Below are 26326 nucleotides of genomic sequence, written 5' to 3' on the forward strand. Positions count from 1 at the left end.
TTAAATTAATCTCCATTGTATTAACTCACTTTTTCCAGTTCAATCAACTTAAAATTTTAAGGCAACCAGGTTACTTACTTTTTTAAGTTAAACCATCAATATTTTTTACAGTGGTCAAATCAAAAAATGAACTTTTTTTTAAACATTTATGAATAATCTCTAAGAACCCTAAAAATATATATAATTGAATAATATCATGCATGCAGTTTATTTAATCTGATCCCCGATAATAATAATAATAAAGTAGCCACTACCTATAATGGAAAATAATCTCCCCTTCAAGAGTTATTTTAGCTTTAAATTGATGATGTTACCATTGTTGCACAAATTTGCCACAGGCACTTCAGACTGTGATAGGAATTATTGACATCTGATGCTCACACTGGTCTGATGGCTGCTGGAAAATCAGCCATGTCAAATAAAGGGGACGGACAGACATGGATAGAAAAGTTATGAAAATAGCAGAGCTCTCATCATCTCTCCCGAACCCTTCAAACACGCAGCATTTGTTTGGTTTGGCTTATAATAGGCATTTTCGTATATTTTTTTTTTCCCCCTTTGTAATTAAGTATTGCAATTGTGCTTTTAAATTAGTATTACACAATACTTATTTTTCTTAAATCCCTTGAGGAGGTCTGGCTTCGTTTCTCTGTAACCATTTTCAGGTAAGATATTGCAACCTGCTAACTTTTTCTTTTTAATGTAGAGCAATAAAATGAACAAGATATGTAATACAGTTTATTTGACTGTTTTAAGTATTCCTGAATCTTTTTTTTTAAATTCCTGTTTATATGTCTTAGATTAAGTATAACACATTTGAGATAATCTAAATGTCAATGCTTAAAACGTCAGTAATTTATTCAGATGTTCCGATAGTTTTAATTGTCAGTCATGCTTTACTATGTGCACAACATTTTTTTAACTCTAAAATATCTATTCCCACAGTACTTCCCCTTGCACTGAGAAGCAGAGGACGCTTTGTTGCTCTGGAATCAAGGATATTGCAACAGTTTTACAACTCAAGAACTATTCAATTCAGTTCCATTATCTTTCTGAGAAAAAGCAGGAACATAGGCAATGGCTCATCATCAGATACGTCACCATAGTCAACACCATCAGCATCCTCACCATGAGCGCCGGCACTCATCTCATCGTCACCACCGTGGTCCACAACTTCCAGAGGAACATGGAGATAAGAGGTGATAGATTTACACGTATTTGTATTTATGTAATAATGAAAACAAGTCATCTATATATAAATATAAATGTGCAAATTGTATATACACTTGGGGGTTGCATTTATCTTAAAACACAACACTGTATTACTGTAAAATGCAGATAGATACAACAAAAAAATATATATATATTTTTAGATGCGTTTGGTCGATCGGATCACATGTGAATGATGCTTAATGTGGAGGCAGTCTAATGGTTAGAGAGTCTGGGTTGCGGGTTCGATTCTCAAAACCGGGAGGAAATGACTAAGTTGCCCTTGAGCAAGTCACCTAACCCCCAATCAGTCCACTGTCCATGGTTTGCAGTGTGTGTGTTCACTACTCACTGCTCCTTATGTGTGTGCACTAACTAGGATGGGTTAAATGCAAAGGACAAATTTCGAGTATGGGTTACCAAAGTTGTTCGTCACTTCACTTAAAACTAAAAAGTTTTGAGCTTTTGTCCTCTTTCTACCACCAGAGGTCGTCGAAAACGCTTTAGGCCGGACTAATTTAAAGTCGGCAATATTGTAGTGTTTATTATAAATGATTTATCTGTGCACTTCATAATTTTTTTTTAAATTCATGTACCCTTATCCACAAATTTCCTACGCACCTGACGCCTTGCGTCAAAAGTGGAGCGCCCCTCGGAAACTTGTGGATAATCTTTAATCAAATACATTACCCTTCCCTCCCCCATCGAAACGACCTCTCTTCTATTTCGGTCACGTGCAATGGCGAAAGGGTGTGGCCAGATCCAATGAGGGTGTGGCTATCGGTGCACCGCCTCTGATAAACGCATTCAAATCTGCCTCCATTTTGTTTGTAACGCCCAACCTTCAACGATCCAATCAGTTCCTGAAGAACGAAATCAAGCCCAGCCCTACATTTTTTTTTTTCTAATTTCAGAAGCCGTTTCACTCGGCTATATGTCACAACAAGGAAAAAACTTCTGCTTCACGCCAACTTTAATACGTTAAACGCTCATGTGGTCGAATGCGTTCAAATAGCCAACTCTCTGCCTACTGATCTAATGTGTAAACTTTTGTGGGAAACACGCTAGCCTTTTAAACTTTGTTGGCTGAAGACCCAAGTTTGGTTTGAAGACAAAAAAATGTACCAAGCACAATGTTCTCTCAACATTCCTGATTTGTAACACACACTTACAGCGTTCGGCGTGGTCTTGCGTCTGTCAGAGCAGGAACGAATGCTGATGCCCTCTGTATGTTTTTCTGTCGTGTTCATACGTAAATTTCACTAGATTATTTGGTCCATTAGATCGAAAGATAAACATATACAAAGAAAGACCCTTCCCTTGAAGAAATCAGGACAAAATTGGTTCAAAGTGGACTAAAGAGACCAGTTGTAAACGGGTGTCTCCCTCGTCTACTTGTGATACGATCGACCAAAACGCATCTTAATACCAGGTTTAAATAGGACCAAAATACAAGTACAGTCTCCTGAATGGTTGATGGACATTGCTAAGCAGCTGCTGACCAGCCCATGTCAAAAGAACTCACCTTCAAGTCTTTATGCTATCCAAGAAACATGGTTTTGAGGTATCATTGTGTAAAGCAAAACTGCTGTGGGATGAGTTTATACATAATTAAGTCAGTATTAATAGTGATTCCTGCCTTAGAGCTACTAATTATTTTTCTTCACTTTCATCTATAGTGATAGCAGCACTGGTCATCATCATTATAACCATCATCACTCCCAAGCTAAAAGCCATAATCATCACCATCGTCATTATCAACAACCTCAAGATAAACATCACACAATGAAAAAGAAAACTCACTCGAAAGCTTCAGTGACTTCTTCAAACTCTTCTGGGTCTTCCTCTAGTTCAAAGTCTTCATCAAGCTCATCCAGTTCCGATTCCTCTTCTTCTGATTCATCTTCCTCCACCAATTCCTCTTCATCTTCCTCCTCCAAATCATCTTTTTCCAATTCTAGTTTTTCATCTTCCTCTTCCTCTGGTTCTTCTTGGTCTTCTGAAGCCAGTCTGGAAAAGGCCCCATTGGCTTCTGAGTCCAAGCAAGCAATTCGACGTCCACAGCACTCACAATCATGTATGGATATCAGCCGAGGACGGAGAGCCTTTGAGGATGATGAGGATGATGCAGACACAATGCCTTTATTGGAAGCTAACGACCAACAGAAGAAGTCTACAAGCATGGAAAAGAACTTGACAGTCAAAGAAAAAATTGCCAAGAAGGCAACGTATTCTCGAGAACAGAACGAAAAGGGAAATAAGGGGCAAGAACGGAATCAAGCTAAAGCGGCTGCAAGCATAAGAAAGACTAAGTCTATGGAGGTTCTGCCCAGGCGAGTGCATCATGCTGGTTCTGGGTACTTGGATGAGAAAGAGCTGGAGAAAAAGAAACAAGAGGCCCATAAGGTCTTTGTGAAGGAGAAGATAAAGTTCTCTGCCTTTTTGAACGAAATCACAAGGCAGGTGCTTAGCCCATCAAGACTTACTTCCCTTGGGGTAACAGATGTTCAAAGACCCTCCAGCCCTGGGCAGACTTCAACGTCTTCAAAGGCATTGTCCCCAAAGCCTGAACATAAAAGTGAAAAGAAGTCAAAAATTACTAGAAGCCGACCGGGAAGCAGTGCTAGCTCCATTACTTCAACCGCTCATTCCCATGCTAGCAAACGCTCACACTCCAGTAAACACTCCCATTCCAAACGTCACTCACATTCAAGCAAGACCTCCCGCTCCAACAAACATCCTTATTCTGAAAGGGACCTCATCAATCAACAACAGCGTCGTCACGACAGTACAAGGAGTGATGCAAGCAATACTAGCTCTTCCTCAAAATGTCTTTCATCTGGGACTGAACGTGGTCACAAAGGTCAGAAGCAGCACCGAATTGCCCCCAAAGAGAAACATTTCAATCGAAATTCACACCACAAATCATCTCCGACACACCACCATTGCAATGAAGATTATCATAGCCCACCTTCACGTGCTTGTTCTCCAGAATCAGAAAACCGCCATCGTCATTCCCACCAAGAATCGCATCACCATCATTCCCATCAAAAATCTCATCACCGTCATTCCCATCAAGAACCTCATCACCGTCATGCCCATCCAGAATCTCATCACCATCATTCACCATCGCCATCTCATCGACATGGAACCCATCATAGCCCATCACCACACTATCATTCTCCTTCAGATTCCCATCAGCACCATGGAACTCATCATAGCCCATCACCACACCATCATTCTCCTTCAGATTCCCATCATCATTCACCCTCTCCATCACAATACCGTCATGGAGCTCACCGCAGCTCAACACGTTCTTCTAAGTCAGGGACTCACCGTCATCGTTCCCATTCAGAAGCTCATCCTTCTCACAAAGAATCACACCATCAACATTCACCTTCACCGCCACATCACAACCAAGGAAGTCACACCACCCCAGTTTCAGAACCTTCCCACCGTCATTCCCGTTCAAAATCTCACCACTATCATTCGCCTCCTCCTCCTCTCCACCACCACGGAGAGCATGGTAGTACATCTAATCTTTCTACAGACTCAGAAACTCACTACCAGTCTGATGTGAAATTGCAACACCACCATTCTGACCATGAGTCCTCTTATCCCAAATCACACCATCACCATCATCATTCCCATCACAGTCACTCATCCAACACCATCCAACACCATCACACTTCTGATTCACACAGTGAAACTCGCCAACACTCTCACTCTCACAATGCATCCCCTACACCGGAACACCATTATCATTCTTCTCATACTGACTCTCACCATAGTCCTCATCAACATCAACATCACCATCACGTATCTGACAGTTGTCCAAAAGGCCCTGCTCACTCTAATTCAGCCCATCATTATGAAAATCATCCTAACACACATTCAGAATCCCAGGATCCTAAAGGACACCTTTCCCGTTTAGAACTCCACCTCCACAGTGATCATGATCCTCCAGAAACTCGCCCAAACCATTTCCCCTCAGGAAGTCATGAAACCCCCCCTGTTGAACCTGATCATTACCATCACCACAAATCTCAAGAATCCCACCATTATTCCCATCACCATTCCAATCCAGAGTCTAACCATCCTCAACATCATGAGCATTCAGAATCTCATCATCGTTCCCAACCAGAATCCCACCATCATCATTCTCAAGACCACCATCATTACCCTGACAACCCAGAATCGCAGAATCAGCATTCCAATACAGAACATCACCACTTTCATTCGGAATCGAACCACTATCATTCCCACTTCAAAGAGGATCATCACAATGATGATCACACGAGTCATCTTCGCCACTCTCCAGTTGGCCATCGGTCCACTTCTCCTCATTCTAACAAGTCAAATTCATCCGCGAGCTCCACTATCCAGGACGACCAATCCACAGTGAGCTACCATGAGTCGTCCTCATTCCTAAAAGTGAGTGTTTTTTCTTTAGTGTTGAAGTAGAATGAAAACATACATATTTTATATCATTTGTTGTTGGGCTTTCCACATTTGCAACTAATTTCATCTTTGCATAGGAAAAGGACTCAGAATTGGAGAGATTAACGTGAGTCCATTGTTTATTTTTGCATTCTTTTTTTGCATGCAGCCTGCTAAACTTTGGGTCTGGAAATGGCTTTTCAGCTTTGTTTGGATGGTAGTGAAACAATTTCAGATGTAAATGATCCCCATCCTGGCATGACATCACTCATAGAAGTGACAGTCTATTCATGGAGGTGTCTGTCTGTCGATTCAATCTAGGAGGTTACAGGAGCAGAATGAGGTTCTCCACCACAACTTGCTGCAGACCACTGTGCGAATGGAATGCATGGGATCTGAATTCAAAACTGGCCACCAGCTCATTGAATCTGAGTTACAAAGAACTCGCATAGAGCTAAACAGCTTATTGGAGCGATTCACAAGGTGAGACACAAGACTAAATTGTATTGTGCCATATAGCACATTATATTCTATTCTATTTGATTGGATTAATGTATAATGCATGCACGCAAAATGGACTAGTCCAAAAAAAGCTGTTTTTAGCATGATTTGAGCTCAAACTTTCAGTCAGGGTTCATGGTTTGGCAGGCAGTGCACATCCTCCAACACACACATCATCACAATTATTCATTTTGCATACACATTTTTTGTCATACACAACAGATGTTTTTTTTTTTTTTTAATTATAGGGAATTATATATATTAAAAAAATGTCTTAATCAAAGAAGAATTTTTATGGCTTTTAACAATTAATGTGTTTTTTAGCGTTGTATAAGATTTGCTCCCAACAAGAGAAACTGCCTGGCAAGTTTCTCTTATATTTCCATCTGAGCAAACTACCCTTGTGGAAAAGAAGTGTGCTTAATTGTACTGAATGTGTGTTCCTCAGATTTTAAATGTATTTGCAAAAAAAAAGAAATTCTTATAATACAGTGGTGTGAATAAGTTTGGACACCCATGCTAAAGTTGCCTAAAAAGAGGAATAAAAAATCATCTTTTGGATATTGATCTTAATGCCTTAATTAGAAAAATGAGGAAAACGCCAACCTTTAAGGACACAAATTTTCTTTGTGAATGAATAATGTATCAAAAATGAATAAATGTTTTTCCCTAAAATACAGGGTGCATAAGTCAGGGCACCCCTATGTTAAATTCCCATAGAGTCAGGCAGATTTTTATTTTTTAAAGCCAGTTATTTCATGGATCCAGGATAATGTGCATCCTGATAAAGTTCCCTTGGCCTTTGGAATTAAAATATCCCCACATCATCACACACCTTCCACCACACCAAGAGATTGGCATGGGGTACTTTCCATAAGATCATCTTTCAATGCAAATCAAACCAGCTATTTGGCTAACTGAAGTAAAACCATGCCAATCTCTAGGTGTGGTGGAAGGTGTGTGATGATGTGGGGATATTTTAATTCCAAAGGCCAAGGGAACTTTATCAGGATGCATATTATAAAATAGAATTCAAAAGGATTCTCGTCGCATTTTTGGGTGAACTAACCTGTTAATTTGTCTGAAAACTTAACACTTGTGTTAAAGTGTATTATGGTAAGGAAATGTCTTTTTCTTTCATCAGACTTCAGGAAAACTACTCTAGCACACAACAAACCAACCACCTTCTGGAGAAAAAACTGCATTGTGTGGTAAAGCGCAGTTTAATTCTTCAATCTTAGTTAGTAGTTCCAACCTAAGGAATTAAGTACATTGGCTTTAATGGATTCACAATCTCATAATATCAATAAACCATTGATTTACACAAACTTTTCAAATTCAAAACAACTTGTATTTGTTTTAAATTTGACTTTATTGTTACATCTGTCTGTCTTGTTACTTTAATTTAGGCACAGAATATGGATGGAGAGCGTGAGCGACTGAACCAGCGAATCTCTGAGCTCTCAGATCAGCTGTCTACGGCAAAAACGACCATCCAAAGTCTAGAGACCATTAATGTAAGAGTTTGATTTAGTTATTTTGATAAAAAGTTATGTTACGCTACATGCAGCATGTTGAATATTTACAATTTTGATCAGGGCAATGTTCTTCCGAGCAGGTTTGGTCACTCTAAACACGCATCACACCATAGGAAAATCTGATAAGAATCGGGACTTTATCTAGGATTGTCGAAAGGGTCCAAAATCGTCCAGAATATCTTGTGTACCAAGCATTAATGATTTTTTAAATCGTTTCCCAGCCCTACCGTTATATTACATTAATTCTTATGTACAATAATTAGTGCATGGTTATTCCAAACATCCCTCTAGTCAGAATTATTTTCCTAAATTTAATGACGTTCCTACACCCTTCCATTATATAGGTGACATCAATGCTACAGGATGCCCTGGTGAAACATTTGAAGTCTGACGATCCCATTACTCCACTTCCAGTCGCACCACCTCCAGCTCAGTTCATGGATAGTGACCGTTACGACAAAGTCTCAATGCATGGCGACGACCAATCGCTGGGAACACTCCCAGAGGAGGAGGAATCTGATTGGTCCGAAATGGGAGAGGAGGCACAGATCTGCGTCTTGAGGGGTTCGCAGGGAAATCGTGAAAACGCGTCGTATTACCAATGGCAGCAGAGCCAAGGCTGTTGGGAGGGGATGAACCAATATTCAAAGGGAAACGTGGATACGGAGAGCGATTCTGGGGGCGAGGAGAGCAAGTGTCATCAACCTCCTCACGGCCTACAGATACCACATCTCAAGTTCACCGTTCACCCCGAAACCTTACCGATTCCTGTGGCTGATGTTAGCCTGGCCTGCTTCAATCAGGGTCCTGATGATCCAGATTGCGATGGCTACCGCATCACAGATGTACGTAATCTGGGCTCTCCCATTCGGGTACTCTCGGCTAGTCTGGAAGAGATCCACTCCATAGGGATTCTGAAGCAGCAAGAGCAGCAGCAGGATCATCATAAATCCATGATGGACCTCCACCAATCGCAAGTTTGCACCAGGCAAGTGTTGTACGAGGATGAGATTGAATGTGATTGGAGAGAAGCGAACAGCCATGGTGCTGGAGAGCATTTAAATGGGATGGTTGGTCTGGAGTCAGCTCAAAAAATGCTCAACCACTATATTCATGATGGAGAGAGTACACACTTGTGATTAACGGGACATTTTAAAATGGTGAATATTTATGATGCATTTATTATTATAGTATGTATGTTGCCAAAGTGACTTTGTCACACCTATTTTGGTAACGCTTCCTTTTACAGTACAGTACTTACAGTGTACTTACCTAGAAAGTACTGGCTAATATAAGGTAAGTACATGGAACAGGGGTAGGTTCAGGGTTAGTATTAGTTATTACCCAGTAATTGTAGTTACTAAAATAAGTACATAGTATTTACATGGGTATCTGGACTGTAAAAGGAAGCGTTACCCCAACTTCTTACAATTTAACCCCTTAACTGTCACCGCCCCTTTTTGAGAATGGGGGTTAAATGCACTATTCACACTTAAATGGTTGTAATTCAAGAATGCTTTGGAATATATACCCAAGTTTGGTCTTGTTTTAAAGAAAACACTCAGCAGATTATTGCTGAAGTGAAAACATTTTAAAAAATGAAAGTATGAAAAAGTTATGGAAGTTTTAATTTACAGTAAATTAAATATACTGTACTATATATTTTTTATTTTATATAAAATATATATTTTACAAAATATTTTTTACTCTAAAATTACTATAAAATCAAAGCCATAAATCTAACCAAGTTATGTTGCAAATTTGAAGTTGATATCACAAAAATTGAAGTTCCTATGAGATTTTGTTTAGGCGTAGTACCAAAAATAGCCACCGGGTGCCATTGAATTCCATTGAATTTAGTTGTGTACATTCTGCCTTAACAAATTAAAACATTTATGTCCAAATATCAATTTTGTCACAAAATTTGGAACCTTGAGACTCAGACCTTTCTGACAATATGTGTTGTCAAGATTAGAAAAAGTTTTGTTCATAAATTATGAAATATAATGATACCCAAAAGGGGAGGAGCCTGATAAAATAAGTACCGTTTCTATGGTAACGCAACGTTCAATTATAAAACGGTTTTCACAGGATGAATTCTGAGTTTATAAGCTTTCAAATGATACCTAATTTATAATAACTACTAAAATATGTGATATAATAAAAAAAGCGATAAAAAAATATTATTATATTTTAGAGGATAATGTATACATATATATTATAATTTTTAGAGGATAATGTTATACTATACTTTTTATTTTTTATTAAAAAATACTAGATTATATGTTTTATTATGAACTTTTAGCATAAAAACAGAAGTTTCAATGATTAAAAGTGGGTGCATCAACTTTTTGTGACAAAGGTCAGACCTGTTATGATGCAGATTTTTTGAGGTGCACTCTTGTCATAAATGCATTAATTACTCTTACTACATAATTTGTAACACAAAACAGGGGTAGAATATTTATTTAGAAGTCTTAGACCTTTCCAACAATATATAATTTGTCATAATTAGATTAGGATTTAATAGAAATATAGTGAAGTAAAGTTAGGCGTCCCGGTACCGGGACGGTGACAGTTAAGGGGTTAATTACTATTATTTTTAAATTAGTGATAAATTATGGTGGAGAATATTGGTAACGCTTCGTTTTACAGTCCAGTTACCCATGTAAATACTATGTACTTATTTTAGTAACTACAATTACTGGGTAATAACTAGTACTAACCCTGAACCTACCCCTAAACCTACCCCTATTCCATGTACTTACCTTATATTAGCCAGTACTTTCTAAGTACACTGTATGTATGCTGTAAGTACTGTACTGTAAAATGAAGCGTTACCGAAGTTGGAATTTAGGTTTAGATTTAGTGAAGTCTTAAAGGGGCTATATGTAGAATTCAGAAACCTTTGTTATTAGCGATAGCGACACCGGTGGCCGCTAAGTGAACTGCAGCCAGCAACTTATTGCTTGTGCACACGTAACGTGAGAAGAGACTGAACGTGATATACTCACAGTTTCATTCTTCGCTTGAAAGTAAGTACAACTTGTAAATACCTTTGCAGTGATATACTGTTAACAAACATCCAGGCTGCTGATTCGTTTAGACGAATATGTAAATATGTGCTGCGCACTTTCCTCTCAATAAAGTGACAAAACAGCAGTTAAGCAAGCATTTGATCATAGCAATGTGGATCTATTTGCACCAGCGCTGCATTTCACAGATATTTTTTTACCTTTAAGGTTATGATTGATTATAAAGTATATTTGAGACTGCAGACTTTATATATTTGGTTATGAGAGACTATAGTTTAAATTAAAAGAGTTTTAAAAACTTTTAAAAAAACTTTTGCTGATAATTTACTCACCCCCATGTCATCCAAGATGTCTATGTCTTTCTTTCTTCAGTCGAAAAGGAATTAAGGTTTTTGATGAAATCATTCCAGGATTTTCTCCATATAATGGACTTCAATAGGAACCAAACGGTTCAAGGTCCAAATGAGAGTTTCAGTGCAGCTTCAAAGGGCTTTAAACGACACCAGACGATGAATAAGGGTCTTATCTTGGACCCTTCGAGTCATGAAGGATTCGAGTCGAAAAAAGATTTGTTCATTTTGATGAACGAGTTCGAACAGGAGAGTCACGAATGCGCATCACAGAAAAGAGCAAGGTGAGCATTTGTGCTTATAAAACTTAAACTTTTTTATTTATTTTTTAAATGAGCGATTGTTTTGCTAGATAAGACCCTTATTCATCGTCTGGTGTCGTTTAAAGCCCTTTGAAGCTGCAATGAAACTCTCATTTGGACCTTGAACCGTTTGGTTCCCAATGAAGTCCATTATATGGAGAAAAATCCTGGAATGTTTTCATCAAAAACCTTCATTTCTTTTCAACTGAAGAAAGAAAGATGTGGACATCTTGGATGACATGGGGGTGAGTAAATTATCAGCAAAAGTTTTTTTTAAAAGTGAACTACTCCTTTAATCTCTTTTCTTTGCATGACACATTGATATTTCAGTACAGAATGGCTCTTTCATCATATTCCTGAACATTGTATAAGCATTCATTGCAGGTGTCATTGACTGGATGAAAACGCTACATCCGTTATATTTCCTACATAAAAATCAGTCTACAGGCTTTCATATACAACTTTGGGCTACTGTATATAGCCTTTTGCTAATAGTTTAGCGTTTTGCTAAATGTAGCAATTTAATGCTGGTTGATATTTATTGCTAATTAATGTAATAAAGATTACAGCGATAAGAGTAATGAAAAATAGATGGGTGAACTTGACTTTCAGCCTCGCTTCCCAGCAGATGGAGGCTGAAATTAATATGAGGATCATCTGCGCACTCACATTCTGGTCTGCTTGCATTCTTTTCAGTCTTTAATTAATTCCTGATGGATAAAATCAAGTCTCCATGCCTTTCCCCCCCTGAACATCCAGTTTCAGTAGCAATAATATCTCATTGGAGAAGTAAAGTGTGATGCGAATGCTATTTAATGGCGACTTTAAAGATTGTTTCTGTAGTTTTAGATCATAATGAAAGATATTTCACCACTGAAAGATATGCATTGATCTGATTTTCTCTGTTGTTGACTTATTCACCTGTAGAAAATCTGCTTGTTGCCACAAGATGATCTCTTGATTCTAGTCAGATGTATAGTTCTTGGGTTTGGTATTTATAAAGACACAATTATTTAAGCTGAAATAATTTAAGCTGTGCTCAGTAGATATTATTCATGTTTACTCAATATTTATTTGCATTTTTAATGTTTTGTCTGAGTGCATGTGCAAATGCATTTGTAATTATTCTAATACTCTTACGTCTAAAGCTTTATTTGTGTCTGATAACCATAGCAGCAACTTGAAGAGGTGTAAATAAGTTAAAAAAACATTGATTGATTAAATGAGAAGTACGTAAATAAAAAACTAAGATAAAGGGAGTCGTGTCTTTAAGACTGTACTTAACATACAGTTTTTTTTTAAAGGAAAAGGTCATTTTCCATGCAATATTTTTCATTCCAAATGTTTTTCCATTAGAAAAATTCTAAATAAATTCTAAATGTAATGTTGTTTGTGTGTATTACAATATAATAGAACATTAAAGAATAAGAACACTGTGATTGTTTTTAGAAGAATAAAAATCTCCTAGGATGATGCAGTAGAATGTGATTTTGATTTTATTTAAGTAGTTTTATGAAACGGTGCGCCCGCTTCTACAAACTCTATAATGCATCATCGTATATTGCCTTGCTGTTGCAGTTTGTATTAATGTCTATAACTATGCTGATATAAATAAATGAAAGTAGAACAAATATTAATGTTGGAAGCCTCTTATATTCATTTCAGTGTGTAGTGTATGCAGTTTTATTAAATAATTTACATACAATTGCACCCAAATTCCTATAAATAAAAACCTGACAATAAAGACACAGTTAAAGATACATTTTCTGCCCAAAAAAAAACCAGTCTTAAAGTCTAAAGTCTTAAACCAGATGCTAAGCGATAGATTGTGTTGGTCATTTTTGGTCAAAAATTGTGCTAATTTGCCCTATTTAGTAAATCTGGCCCTAAAACTATTGAGAGAGTTGTCATTATTGAAATATTTTTTATTATAAACAAATTCGGTTCTCATGAAAGGTTTTGAATCCTTAATTTTTTAAGAGAAGTGAAGTTTGTCGATCGGGTTGGGCAAAGCAGAAAATGGATGAAGATCGTTAAAGGGATAGTTCACTTTGAAATTAATTTTTGGCATGTTTTATCTTACCTCAAGGGCATCCAAGATGTTGGTGTCTTTGTTTCCATGGTTTTTTAATTTTGATATTTTTAGGTTAAACCGTTGGAGTCTGTCAGTCATATAATGGAAGTCTATGGTCACCACCTCAAAGAGCATGCACAGAGAAGTCCAATTTAAACATGATTTAATGACTCGTAAATGTGAGTACACATTGATGGCCTAAGACACGAAACGAGCGGTTTGTGTGAGAAAACGAACAGTATTTATATCGTTTTTACCTCTTGTAACCACATCCAAGTGATCTGAAGGTGCTGACGCTTTGATCTGCGCAAGTGCCGGAAAGCACCGGAAGTGATCTCTCACGCGGTTGCGAAATAAAAATCAACGTTGTCTGTTGATATATCGAAATCGTCTTCCATTGCAATTTCATGTATATCGAAATATGTTTAGATCTTCACAGTGAAGGGTAACACTTCTGAAATCTCTGTGTAAACAATGAGTGACGTACACGCGCAAGAGATTGCTTCCGGCGTTTTCCCGCGATTGCGCAGACCGAAGCACCTACGCCTTCAGATCACTTGGACGTGACTGTGGTTACAAGAGGTAAAAACGATATAAATACTGTTCGTTTTCTCACACAAACCATTCGTTTCATTTTTAATTTGGACTTCTCTGTGCATGCTCTTCGAGGTGGTGACCATAGACCTCCATTATATGATTGACAGACAAGAACAGTTTGACCTAAAAAATTTTTTTTTTTTTCAATTGTCTTTTTATTGATTTTAACATTTTATGAACATAAAAGAGAGAAATAATAACAATAATAATAACAATAATAAGAAATAAAAAAAAATAAATATATATATATATATATATATATATATATATATAAGTAAAAAAAATGAAGTAAATAATAATAACATACAGCAAATTAGATCAAATCAGTCCATGGTCACGGTTCATCCTTTGTGAATGTTCTGTAAACATGCCAAACCCTGTCATGACATGGTGGTGTCAGAGGTCCATAAGCGGTTCCCATATCCTTCGAAAAAGGCATCCCCCTTATTTTTTAAGATGTATGTGCGTTGTTCCAGTCTTAAAGTTTCATTGAGGATTTGTTTAAACAGATTGAGCGATGGGGGTCTTTGTTGATTCCAATTGAGCAAGATGCATTTCTTTGCGATATATGACACTATAGTAATCCTCTTCCTGCATGTGGTGTCCATTGTCTTGTCCAATTCTGTACCTAAAAGGTAACGTGTTGGTGTAATGTCCAGCGGGGTTTTCACAATCTTGACAGTTAGATCATGTACCCCCTTCCAGAACTGTTTTAATTTCTTGCATTCCCAGACCTAAAATTATTTAAATGGAAACTACGGCGGAAACAAAGACACCTACATCTTGGATGCCCTTGAGGTAAGATAAAACATGAAAAAAAAATAATTTCAAAGTGAACTATCCATTTAATGTGTGAATTAGTTTCTAATGGGTGTTTTTGTTTTTATATTTAAGCACAAGAACAGGATCTTCCATTTGGTTGCTCTCATGGCCGCCTACACAAGGAAGTCCGAATCTTCACCTCTAAACCGAGAGACGCTCTAGAACTAGTCTGAACTTTAAAGGAAGGCAACGGTCCTAATAATTTTTAAAGTCTACAAAATGCAGCCAAAATCGAACACCTATCAACTTTAAAGACATCTTTAAGCACAATAGCTGCCTCCTTTCTTCATGGCTGGCTATCATAGCCCTTCCAATCTCTTCCTTGTCGTTATTCATCATCTTTATCCTCTACATATGTGACGCAGTGCAGCGACTGCATGCTTTGCTGAGCAGACAGTGGCCTTGTTTCCCATTGGAGAGGGCCATTGTAATAGGATCGTTTATGGATTACAGGTAAGACGCACTAGACCTCTAACTTTGGCCAAATTCAGTGTGTCTCACCCAAGCATGGGCATGGAGGTGGAAGGGCACCACTGTCACCACTGAGTGGGCATCGCTACGGGGGGATCACCACACAAAAATCCGGACTGACATTTGCCAACGGATTAAGAGACACCGACGTACAGAATAGCGGCTGCGTTGTTCGGATGAAACTGAATTGATCGAAAGATTTTGACCTCCAACCTGATTCTCAGGACTTCTTTCAAAGAGTTCACATTTTGACAACTTTTCAACAGTTTTGTATTTTTTCCCACACTCTTCTAGACTTCCCTTTTTCTCAAGTTTACATCATAACACTCTTTCACAATGGTTGTGGGTAAGATGAAGTTCACTTTTCAGAAAAGGGTGAAGTTGGCCCAGGGTTTGTGGCTGCTCTCATGGATTTCAACTCTGGGTGGAGCGATTACCTTCACTTTAGGATGCTTCCTAAAGACTGAGCTTCGAAGGAGGGGAGAGGTATCCATTTAACCCTCATATTTTTCATTTGCTTGATGTTTTTTGCTAATAATTCCATGTGTTACGCAATAATTTGCTTTGAGCTTAAAATTGGCATTGACGTTCAGTGTAAGCAAATTAAGGTGTTTTTTTATTTTAGTAGTGTGGCCTTGATTTAGATTATGGAAGTTTATAGAATCTCTATTGTGCATTGATAAATACCTTCATAATTTATAAATAACTATGTTTAGGGCTCAAACGATTTGGAAATATCTGGCATGGATTAACCCAAGTGAATATTATCTAAGCCGGTCATAATTGGCTTAAGGAACTGTCCTTTGCAAATGAGCTCTTCAACCGTCTATGGGTCATAATCAACCAGTGACATCTTTCTGAAGAGGGCCTTACATTACTAGTTACTCACACCAATATTTTTATTGACACACACACACTCACACAAAATGTTGTTTTGCATGTCTTTCATTATATATTGAGTAACCACCAACCAAAACCCACCAAATGAGAATGATAATACTATGTGTAATAGAAAGGAAATTCTGATTTAAATAGAAAGCAAGGAAAACTCCTTTGATGAAGCTGTTACTAATTGGTTTACAACAGTCCCAATGGATTATCAATTTCACTCGAATCTCTCTGTAAACAAAATGGAAAACAAAGCCACAACTGTGTTTTTAATGAATCAACAAACAGCTTTCTCTTATTCTCAAAAATGTATTGAACATACTTCTATACTGACTTGTACTCTAATAGCTCACTCTCCAATGATTGTTTAAAGGGACAGTTCACTCAAAAATGAAAATTATGTAATTATTTACTCACCCTCATGTCGTTACAAACCCTTAAGACTTTCGTTCATCTTCGGAAACACAGAGAGCTTTCTGTCCCTCCATTGACAGTCTATGCTACCAATTTGGTGCTTCAAAAAGTTTATAAAGAGATCGTAAAACTAATCGACATGAATTTGATCGATTTATACGATGAACAGATTGAAGTCAGGCTTTTATTCACATTTAAACATTGATCAGCGAACATGGAAGCTCAACTGATCCGGCTTGACGCGCAAGAATGAACCTCATTGGTCATTGTGGAAACTCAAAATTACTGGGTTGTTTTAACCCAACTTTGGGTCAAATATGCACCAACCCAGCCATTGGGTTACATTTTTTAATTACATTTTTAACCCAATGTTTGGGTTTGTCCATATTTGACCCAAAGTTGGGTTAAAACAACCCAGCATTTTTAGAGTGTATAAAGCGATCGAGTCTCTTCAGAAAATTTGGACTAACCGCTCAATTCATATGGATTAGTTTTACAATCTCTTTATACTTTTTGAAGCGCCAAAGTGGTAGTTGAGTATCTGTCAATGGAGGGATAGAAAGCTCTCAAATTTCATCAAAAAGCTCTTCATTTGTATTCCGAAGATGAACGAAAGTCTTACAGGTTTGGAACGACATGAGGATGAGCAATTAATGACAGAACTTTGATTTTTGAGTGAACATACTCAACTTGTTTTGGAAGGCTCATTTTACAACTCCCCAAGTTACCATTTTCGAATCCATTCAGCCGATTTTCCGATATTTCAGCCCGTTCTCATCCCAAGGCGTCATAGACTGACGCTTTTGACATTTCGTCTACATCCAACTCACATGTCACCCTTTAGCGTCAATATGAGACGCAGATATTTATGGGCCAGAAGGCGCCTCCTAGTGGTCTAACCCTAAACCTACACCAGAGCTAAACCTACCATAACCGAACAAAGCTCTATTTGTGTTATAATGACACTAAAGGGTGCCATATGCGTTGGATTTAGACGAAATTTCAAAAGTGTCACTATATGACGCCCTCGGATGAGAATGCGTTGGATATTTAGAAGAATATCAATAACCAGACAGTTCTGGTCCCATTGACTTCCAAAGTATATATTTTTTCCTACTATGGAAGTCAATGGGACCAGAAACTGTCCTTTGCAAATGAAATCTAGATGGGTCTGGTTGTATGGTCACTGATATTCTTATAAATATCATAAATTGGATTCGAAAATGGTAAAACTCAACTGTTTAACTCCGGGAGAGTGTTTCCAAAAAAAGTGGAGTATCCCTTTAAGCAAACTCAATATACACAGTGAGCGAAATGCAATCTGAGCTCAAACTGGACTGACATCAACATCCTCCTGTCCTTTAGGTAATGGACAACACAGACATCCACTGTGTGCCCAACACCTTGTTGATTGTGGGTCTGGCTTCAATGGGCATCAATTATTTTGCCAGTCGAATCTGCCAGGACGCCCTAGATCCGGGTCGTTTCCCACAATGGAAGAACTTCCTGAAGCCCTACTATGGATGCTCGATATTCTTCACCACCCTCATGCTGTTTTCCGTCATCTTGAGTTACGCCATGATGGGAAACCTAGAGTCCTCGCTGAAAATCGGCTTGAAGAACGGCATTCGCTTCTACAAGGACACCGATACCCCTGGCCGCTGCTACCAGAAGCAGACCATTGATCGCCTTCAGATGGAGTTCCAGTGCTGTGGAAACAGCGACTACAGGGATTGGTTCGAGGTGCAGTGGATCAGCAACCGTTACCTGGATTTCAGCTCGAAGGAAGTTAAGGAGTGAGTCAAAGGAAATGTCAATTAAAAGTGTTCATGCAAGAATGAAAATTCTGACATCATTCACACACCTTCATGTTTTTCCAAATCTGTATGAGATCCTGTCTTCTGCAGAACACAAAAGAACATATTTTGAAGAATTTTTCAACTGTTTTTGTCCATACAATGATTTTGGGGTCCACACCTCATTGATTTTTATTGTGTGGGAATTATCCAAGAATCTTAAATAATTGCATACAGGTTTAGAATGACATGGAGTTGGGCAAGTGATGACACAATTTTCATTTTTGGATAAACTATCCCTTTATTTGGTAATTGAGGGAATGGTATTGGGCTTTTTTGGGTATATCTGATTAGGACACCTATGTGAACTTGAGGAGAACTTCAATCTTTATACTGAACTTGCACAAAATCACTTTGAGACCAAAATGGCTTAGTACGGAGCCCCCCTAGTCCCACTTTGGCAAAAAATTTTTTTTAATTATAACTATCTTGTGGCCTCAAGATAGTAACTCGTGGCCTCAAGATACTAACTCAGGGCCTCAAGATAGTAACTCATGGCCTCAAGATAGTAACTCATGGCCTCAAGATACTTTTTCGTGGCCTCAAGATAGTAACTCGTGGCTTCAAGATAGTAACTCGTGGCCTCAAGATACTTTTTCGTGGCCTCAAGATAGAGTTAGTATCTTGAGGCCACGAGTTACTATCTTGAGGCCACGAATTACTATCTTGAAGCCACGAGTTACTATCTTGAGGCCACGAGTTAGTATCTTGAGGCCACGAGATAGTATCAATTAATTTTTTTTGCCAAAGTGGGACTGGCTTAGAAATGTGAAATTAGTTCTGAAAAATTGGCAGCACTTTATTTTACAGTCCTGTTCTCCATTTAAATATACTTATAGTAATAACAGTAACTGGATAATAACTAGGTACTAACCCTGGATGTATCCCTAAACCTATCCTTAACCCATATATTTACCTAAGGGCTTGTTTACTCCTGGTCACTTCATGCATTTTCTCAGATCAGATAGCTATCCGATCGTGAAAAGATTCAGTGTAAATACCCTCCAAAACGCATTCGTGACGTATTTAAATCCAATCACTCAAACCACTTCATGAGGTGATCTGAGACGCATTCCAGACGAAACTGGACAAGTCTAAAAGCATCTGGTTGTTAAAACCACACATGTACATTTTACTCCTCCCAACAATGATAAAAAAATAAACGTGAGAGCGTGCTATTATAGGCTATGTGACATGTTATAGCCATGCTATCAAGACTAAGGTGCAAATGTTGACTCAGATATTCTTGTGTCTGTTAAGAAATGTACGGTCACATTTGCAATTGTTTATTGTCAATAGTGTCGCGATGTAGCTCACACAAATGTCACTTTCAAACCAAGCAGCTTTCTTTTGGTCAATGTGGTCCATGTGACCAAATTGAACTTTAAAATCTGCGTTCCCAATTGCCTGTATTACTATTATTGAAATAACCACATTTCACCAATGAAAATGTTAAATGTAACGGCACTGTATAAATGCACAAAGGTACAATTAAATAAAAAGCATAAAGTACAACATTTAAAGTTAAGATATTTTTGGGATCTATTTGAAACTTTATCTCATGTGACCCGCCGTAACAGTTTGCCATCATTCAATGCTCTTTTCTTCATCTTCAATCCTCTAGCCGCATTAAGAGCAACGTGGATGGCCGATACTTGGTTGACGGTGTGCCCTTCAGTTGCTGTAACCCTAGTTCTCCAAGACCCTGTATCCAATACAAAATCACCAACGACTCTGCCCACTACAACTACGAGCATGAGACCGAAGAACTCAACCTCTTCATCCATGGTTGCAGAGAAGCCCTGGTCAACTATTACATGGGTCTGATGAACACCATTGGAGCTGCGGTTCTGTCTGTCTTTATGATCCAGGTACATTATCACCAGGTTTGCTTGTACGCAATGGACCTTTATCAGGGTAGACGCCATATTTATTCAAACATAAATTAAAATGAGAGGGATTCGGTTTGATGGCAGAAGGTGCAGCTTTCATTGGCCAAGGACCAACCAAGAGGCCGTCTGACTGACATGGAAACAAGCAACCAGTCACAGTTCGTTTTGTTCAGGGCCATGTTTAAGTCGTGTTGTCCCAACAATAACAGACCGCCATGTAAAACTCTTGGAAGTATGCCTTCAACTTAGTTGATTTTGATTAGCGCTCATTGTCAGAGTTGTAAACACAACAGCTTTCTTCTTCCATGAGGGGGTTTGGCATCACGAAGGGTTTGTTTCCAGGTGGACTGTTAAAGAACGCTAGATAAATGTCTCTCGGAAATCCTGTACAATTCAACCAATCAAATGACCACTTTGAAAATCCTGACATCTAAGGCTGAGACTAGAGAGAGATAGACATACCAATGAATTCAATGGATTATAGTGTTGTATACGGTAGAATAGGAAATATTGAATCTTTTCAACAGATTTCCAAGATACGAAAAAGTAAACCTTCAACCACCTTTTAAGGCAATATACAGTAACCCACTGAATGGACATTGAACAGATCACCACTTTGTTTTCATTCGCATTAAAAATCAAATATCAGTTAGTTTGTGGACAACCAGGCTTCGCCAATTTCATTTCCCAGTTTAGTTTAAATCTCTTTTTAAACGACCCCTATGCAAAAGCTAAATATGGTAACACTTTACACACAACATTTTTTTGTTTTACTACAGTAGTTAACACGAACCAACAATGAAAAAGTTCTGAAGCATTTGTTAATCTTAGTTAATGTTAATTTGAACAATTACTAATGCTTTATTAAAATGGTATCTGTTGACATTATTTAATCTAACTGAGATGACCTAACAATGAACATCAGTATTTTTTTTTTGTATTTAAGTATATAGTATTTTTTATTAACTAATAGGTCCTTTTTGTAAATTGTTACCATAAATTCATACATCACGTCATTTGATATGAACAAGTTCTATTCATTGCCGCACATTCATTACAGTAACTGAAATGCATTTGTGATAACTATTCTAAAAAATGCTGGGTTGTTTTAACCCAATTTTGGGTCAAATATGGACAAACTCAAACATTGAGTTAAAATGTAATTTAAAAATTTAACCCAATGGCTGAGTTGGTCCATATTTGAAAAAAAAAATGCTGGGTTGTTTTAACCCAAATTTTGGTCAAAGATGGAAAAACCCAAATGTTGGGTTAAAAATGTCATTTAAACATTTAACCCAATGGCTGAGTTTGTCCATATTTGACCCATAACTGGGTTAAAACAACCCTAAAATATGCTGGGTTATTTTAACCCAAATTTGGGTCATAGATGGACAAAACCAAATGTTGGGTTAAAAATGTCATTTAAACATTTAACCCAATGGCTGAGTTTGTCCATATTTGACCCATTATTGGGTTAAAACAACCCTAAAAAAATGCTGGGTTATTTTAACCCAAATTTGGGTCAAAGATGGACAAACCCAAATGTTGGGTTAAAAATGTCATTTAAACATTTAACCCAATGGCTGAGTTTGTCCATATTTGACCCATAATTGGGTTAAAACAACCCTAAAAAATGCTGGGTTATTTTAACCCAAATTTGGGTCAAAGATGGACAAATCCAAATGTTGGGTTAAAAATGTAATTTAAACTTTTAACCCAATGGCTGAGTTTGTCCATATTTGACCCATAATTGGGTTAAAACAACCCTAAAAAAATGCTGGGTTATTTTAACCCAAATTTGCCTCAAAGATGGACAAACCCAAATGTTGGGTTAAAAATGTCATTTAAACATTTAACCCAATGGCTGAGTTTGTCCATATTTGACCCAAAGATGGGTTAAAACAACCCAGCATTTAGAGTGTAGGCAAGAGTGTGGCAAAAAAGGATCAATTTCAGTGCATACAGTTAGTATATATAATTTCACAAATAAACACCAATCTTTGTTAATAAATCATAACCTGTAACTTGACTTCTACTATACCCTTACTAACCAGCCATTTTATTTTCCATATCAATGGTATGTCGTTCACAGAGCTCAGTGTTGGCCAGTGTGCGCCTCCTGCAGACGTCTATGGAGGCCGTTGCTGGACAGGAGAATGTGGAGATCGAAACCGAGGGCTACTTGCTTGAGAAAGGAGTGAAGGAGACCATCATGGAGTATTTGGATCCTGTGCTGAAGCTCCTGTGGCTGAACCAGGTAACCCCTCCTGAAGACCAAGCCGAAGCAGGGGCGTCTGGAGCGACCAGCTAAAGAGTCAGATTTATCTGACCCCTGAAATCTGTCCAGATGGAGGCTGAGAGCGCTAATCAATCAATTAATTAACGTTTTGGTATTTTTTATATACATACATATATCCGTTTTATTGACCTAAACACACATCTCAAAGAGTTGTATACTTCATTAAATGGTTGCTTCTGAACTAAATGAACAGCATCATAGTTTCACCCAAGTCTTTTGAATGATGAATGATTACACTGCCAATTCTGCAGCGCTCTAATGTTTTATTACCTTGGGGTGAGTAAACGTCTGTTCATTCCTGTCAGGAGAAATTTGGTGCTGCTCTGCCTGGGAAATGACTACCATGAATGGTTGAATATTTAAGAGTGACTGAGCAGTTGTCTTAAATTAAAGTTACATTATATTATTTTCCCATTTACACATTCCTAAAAGAGGCTGATTCAGTAATATACTACTGCTACCATATGAATGTTTTTTAAATTATTGTAATAACCGAAACATGCAAAACAATGCAAGAAATGTGCTTAATTGTAATGAATGTGCACTTCAAATCTTAAAACCCCATTGTTAAAAAATGTAATAATCCTAATGATATAAAAGGCCACTTTCAAGTACACTTTCAAGTATATTTGTCACAATTAAAATTGTACTTAAAATTTTATTTTGATGTGTTTACTAACATACTAGATCACATGTGAAGTACTTTATTATAATTTTAACTGTAGTGTTATTCGATTTTACATTTAAAGAAATATTTTTAAATATACTAAATTGCAACTTGTATATCTAAATACATGACACACACATTTCAATAGAAATGACGTTAAAGCATATTTTAGTTTACCCTTCGACAGCACACTTTCAACCGGAGTAATTATGAAATTACATAAAGCCCTACTTATATGGGTGAAAAAGCACTCTTACGTTTAACTACTCACATTTAAACTAAATAAATTTGTATTTAATTGTGTATAACATGAAGTGAAATATCTGACAACATTAAATTCAACTTGCACTTGATCATATTATTTCATTGATAAGTAGGCCTACTCCTTTTAAAAATATGCTGAAAGTACTTCTTTTTCACACGGGTGAAAAAACAATAACAATAGTAACAATAAAAATAAATAAAAATCTCCTTCTAACAATACTGTGCTACCCATGACACACGATAAAGCTTTCTCTTCCAAAACAAATTTTGTTCTAACCCGCCAACAACCTTGAGAAACGATGGAACACATTGATATTGGTTTCTATTTCTTTAGCTTCACACTGGGTAGCCTCGCCCACACCGAAATCTCATTGGCCCAAAATCTCGAGACGTGCTCACTGCAAAGCCAATGGCTGGAGCTTGAAGTCCAGCTGGACGTAATGGGTGGAGCAAAACAGTCCAACCCTACCCATAACCTTATCATCACTAAACATTACTCCAGCCATTAGGTGCACAGAGGTGGAGCTGGAGGTCAAGCTCCACCCATTACGTCCAGAGGGGAGGAGCTAACATCATTTAGCACTGCAGTGAGCACCACTTATCTCCGTATTGCTGATTAAGGGGCCGTTTACACAACATCATGTTCAACTACAAATGGGAAATTTTTTATGCATTTTGAACGTTTATTTACATGACAATGGCGTGTTGGGGGCCTGGAAACGCAAACCTTTGAAAACAGGATTCAGAGTGAAAGTTGTGACAACGATACTGTTCGTTTCTGTTTCTATGCGAATTTGTGAAAACACTGACGTCAAGCTCATGCGTTTTACGTTTTCAGTCTACAAAGTAACATCGCCAACTACTGGCCTAGCAGCAGAATACAGCGTTTTTAATCTTTTTCGCAGAGTCGTGTGAACGGGATTGTTTTGACAACTTTGTCGCCTGAAAAATGCGAAGGAAAAACTTTTCGGTTTTTAGTACATCGTTGTCGTGTAAACGTACCCTAATTAAAAAAATTTCTGATGGTTTTGATTGTGTTGTATTTTCGCTTTCAAAGTGGATAAGCAAATTATTTGATGTCGCAAATTATAAATATAAATGTGACAAATTATTACTAAAATTTTTTCTCATTCAGTGTTAATTGCATGTTGTAAACATAAACACTTAATTGTGATTAAATAATGTTTGGTTTTGCATATAAATGCATTGTAAGTGTTAAAAGATGGTGTAGATGCTCAATGCTCTGCTATGAAACACTGTACTGCACTCGCAGAAAACTACTGTCAGGTCTAATAAAATCTGACATTTTGACCTGCTTTGTTGAGTAGTGATATTTTGTGGAAATAGATGCATACCCCATGGATACTTCAGTTTTTTTTTATCGATTCTTTCTTTCAAGCTTTCACAGGTACACATTAGGTGCATTTATAGGGTGGATACGCACCCACTTTCTCATGTACATAAGCTGGATGTCCGAGGCAGGTGCAGGATAATGAAAGATGATGGTTGATGACAGAATACAGTGAAAGCCCAGCGTGTCTGTGTCCTTTATCCTTTAACCTGCCCTAATCTGTTAATACACAAACTGCTGCACCAGCACTCACACACACTGCATCCGATTATAACTAACACCAGGAGGGAAGATGAATGTCCAAACTCCAATTCATGTCAATCCGTTTAACACACACATATAGTATATAAATGTGTAGTATACAACTCAAATAAATGCATCAAAGAATTTTTTCAAAGACATTTAAAAAAATCGAATTTTTGAAAATGGTAGCCTGAATAGAGAGATTTAAAACAACAACAAAAATGTGTGTATGCATGAACCCAGGGCCTAAAATGAACACTCGCCAAGCACCAAATGTGAGAATGAAAGTTTAAGCCTGCCTGACCAATTTAAATATTCAAGCGCAAGAAGATGTGAAAGGGAACTCTATGCGTTAGACAAATATCCAAAGCGTGTGCCCAGAAATCTGCATCTCAGACAGCGCATGATTACTAAATTAAGTTTCACGTCTTCTTGCTCTTGAACAGACATATTAAAACCAGGCAAGTATGATTGTTAACATCGGTGCATTAGCTGACAGCAGCCTATATTCCTGCTGCCGTATCTGTTTTTAATCTTAATCAAACAGCAAAATATTAAGGTAATATGGTGAAATACCAGTTTGCAATAGCAAACCTGGCAAGTTGTTTTGTACAGCTAAAAATAACTGGAATCGAACGACACAGGAAGCCGCACAAATGGCCGCGCCCGGACTTACCTGAAAAATAAGGTGACAGCAAGGCGTGTTGGCACACTTTAGGCCGGGTAAGTTGTCATAATGGAACAGTTAGAGGAATCATTCAAAACAATGTATTTTATTGTTAATAATATAATTGTTTTGTATTTTTATATTCTGTTCTTCAAATAGCCTAACATATTTAAAGATAGTTTTGAATCTATTCCTACTACTGTCACGTATCTGAAATAAATAGCCTACAAAAATGATAACAGCTCAAAACCTCGACCTTCCACATGACTTAGAATGTATACAAATTGAGCTCCAAAAAGGGTGTGCGAGATAAAGTGTCGTTAGTGGGAGAGGCTGTCCTTTAGTACGGGAGTTGGCAAGTTGGATTGCACCAGCTTTTCTCTTTCACCACCTACACAGAAGAACCCACCCAACCCAACCACACATCTCTGAAACCGATTCCAATA

At 37.6% G+C, this 26326-nt stretch overlaps 2 protein-coding genes across 2 annotated transcripts; both read left to right on the forward strand.

The window, feature by feature from the left end:
• The first annotated feature begins 996 nt into the window (after positions 1 to 996).
• On the forward strand, positions 997 to 9080 carry LOC120471894 (uncharacterized). Its single transcript, XM_039661826.2, has 7 exons — positions 997 to 1199; positions 2889 to 5643; positions 5748 to 5776; positions 5971 to 6132; positions 7295 to 7361; positions 7560 to 7667; positions 8033 to 9080. Exons 1-7 carry the CDS (start codon positions 1078 to 1080, stop codon positions 8825 to 8827), a joined length of 4038 nt encoding a protein of 1345 aa, XP_039517760.2. The 5' UTR covers positions 997 to 1077; the 3' UTR covers positions 8828 to 9080.
• Positions 9081 to 15440: 6360 nt separating this feature from the next.
• On the forward strand, positions 15441 to 24925 carry rom1a (retinal outer segment membrane protein 1a). Its single transcript, XM_039662526.2, has 4 exons — positions 15441 to 15825; positions 18007 to 18437; positions 20122 to 20368; positions 22482 to 24925. The coding sequence occupies exons 1-4, from the start codon at positions 15676 to 15678 to the stop codon at positions 22698 to 22700; spliced, it is 1047 nt and encodes a 348-aa protein (XP_039518460.1). The 5' UTR covers positions 15441 to 15675; the 3' UTR covers positions 22701 to 24925.
• The last annotated feature ends 1401 nt before the right edge of the window (positions 24926 to 26326 follow it).

Source organism: Pimephales promelas, chromosome 4 (assembly GCF_988280905.1).
Source record: "Pimephales promelas chromosome 4, fPimPro1.hap1.1, whole genome shotgun sequence".
Lineage (NCBI taxonomy): Eukaryota > Metazoa > Chordata > Actinopteri > Cypriniformes > Leuciscidae > Pimephales > Pimephales promelas.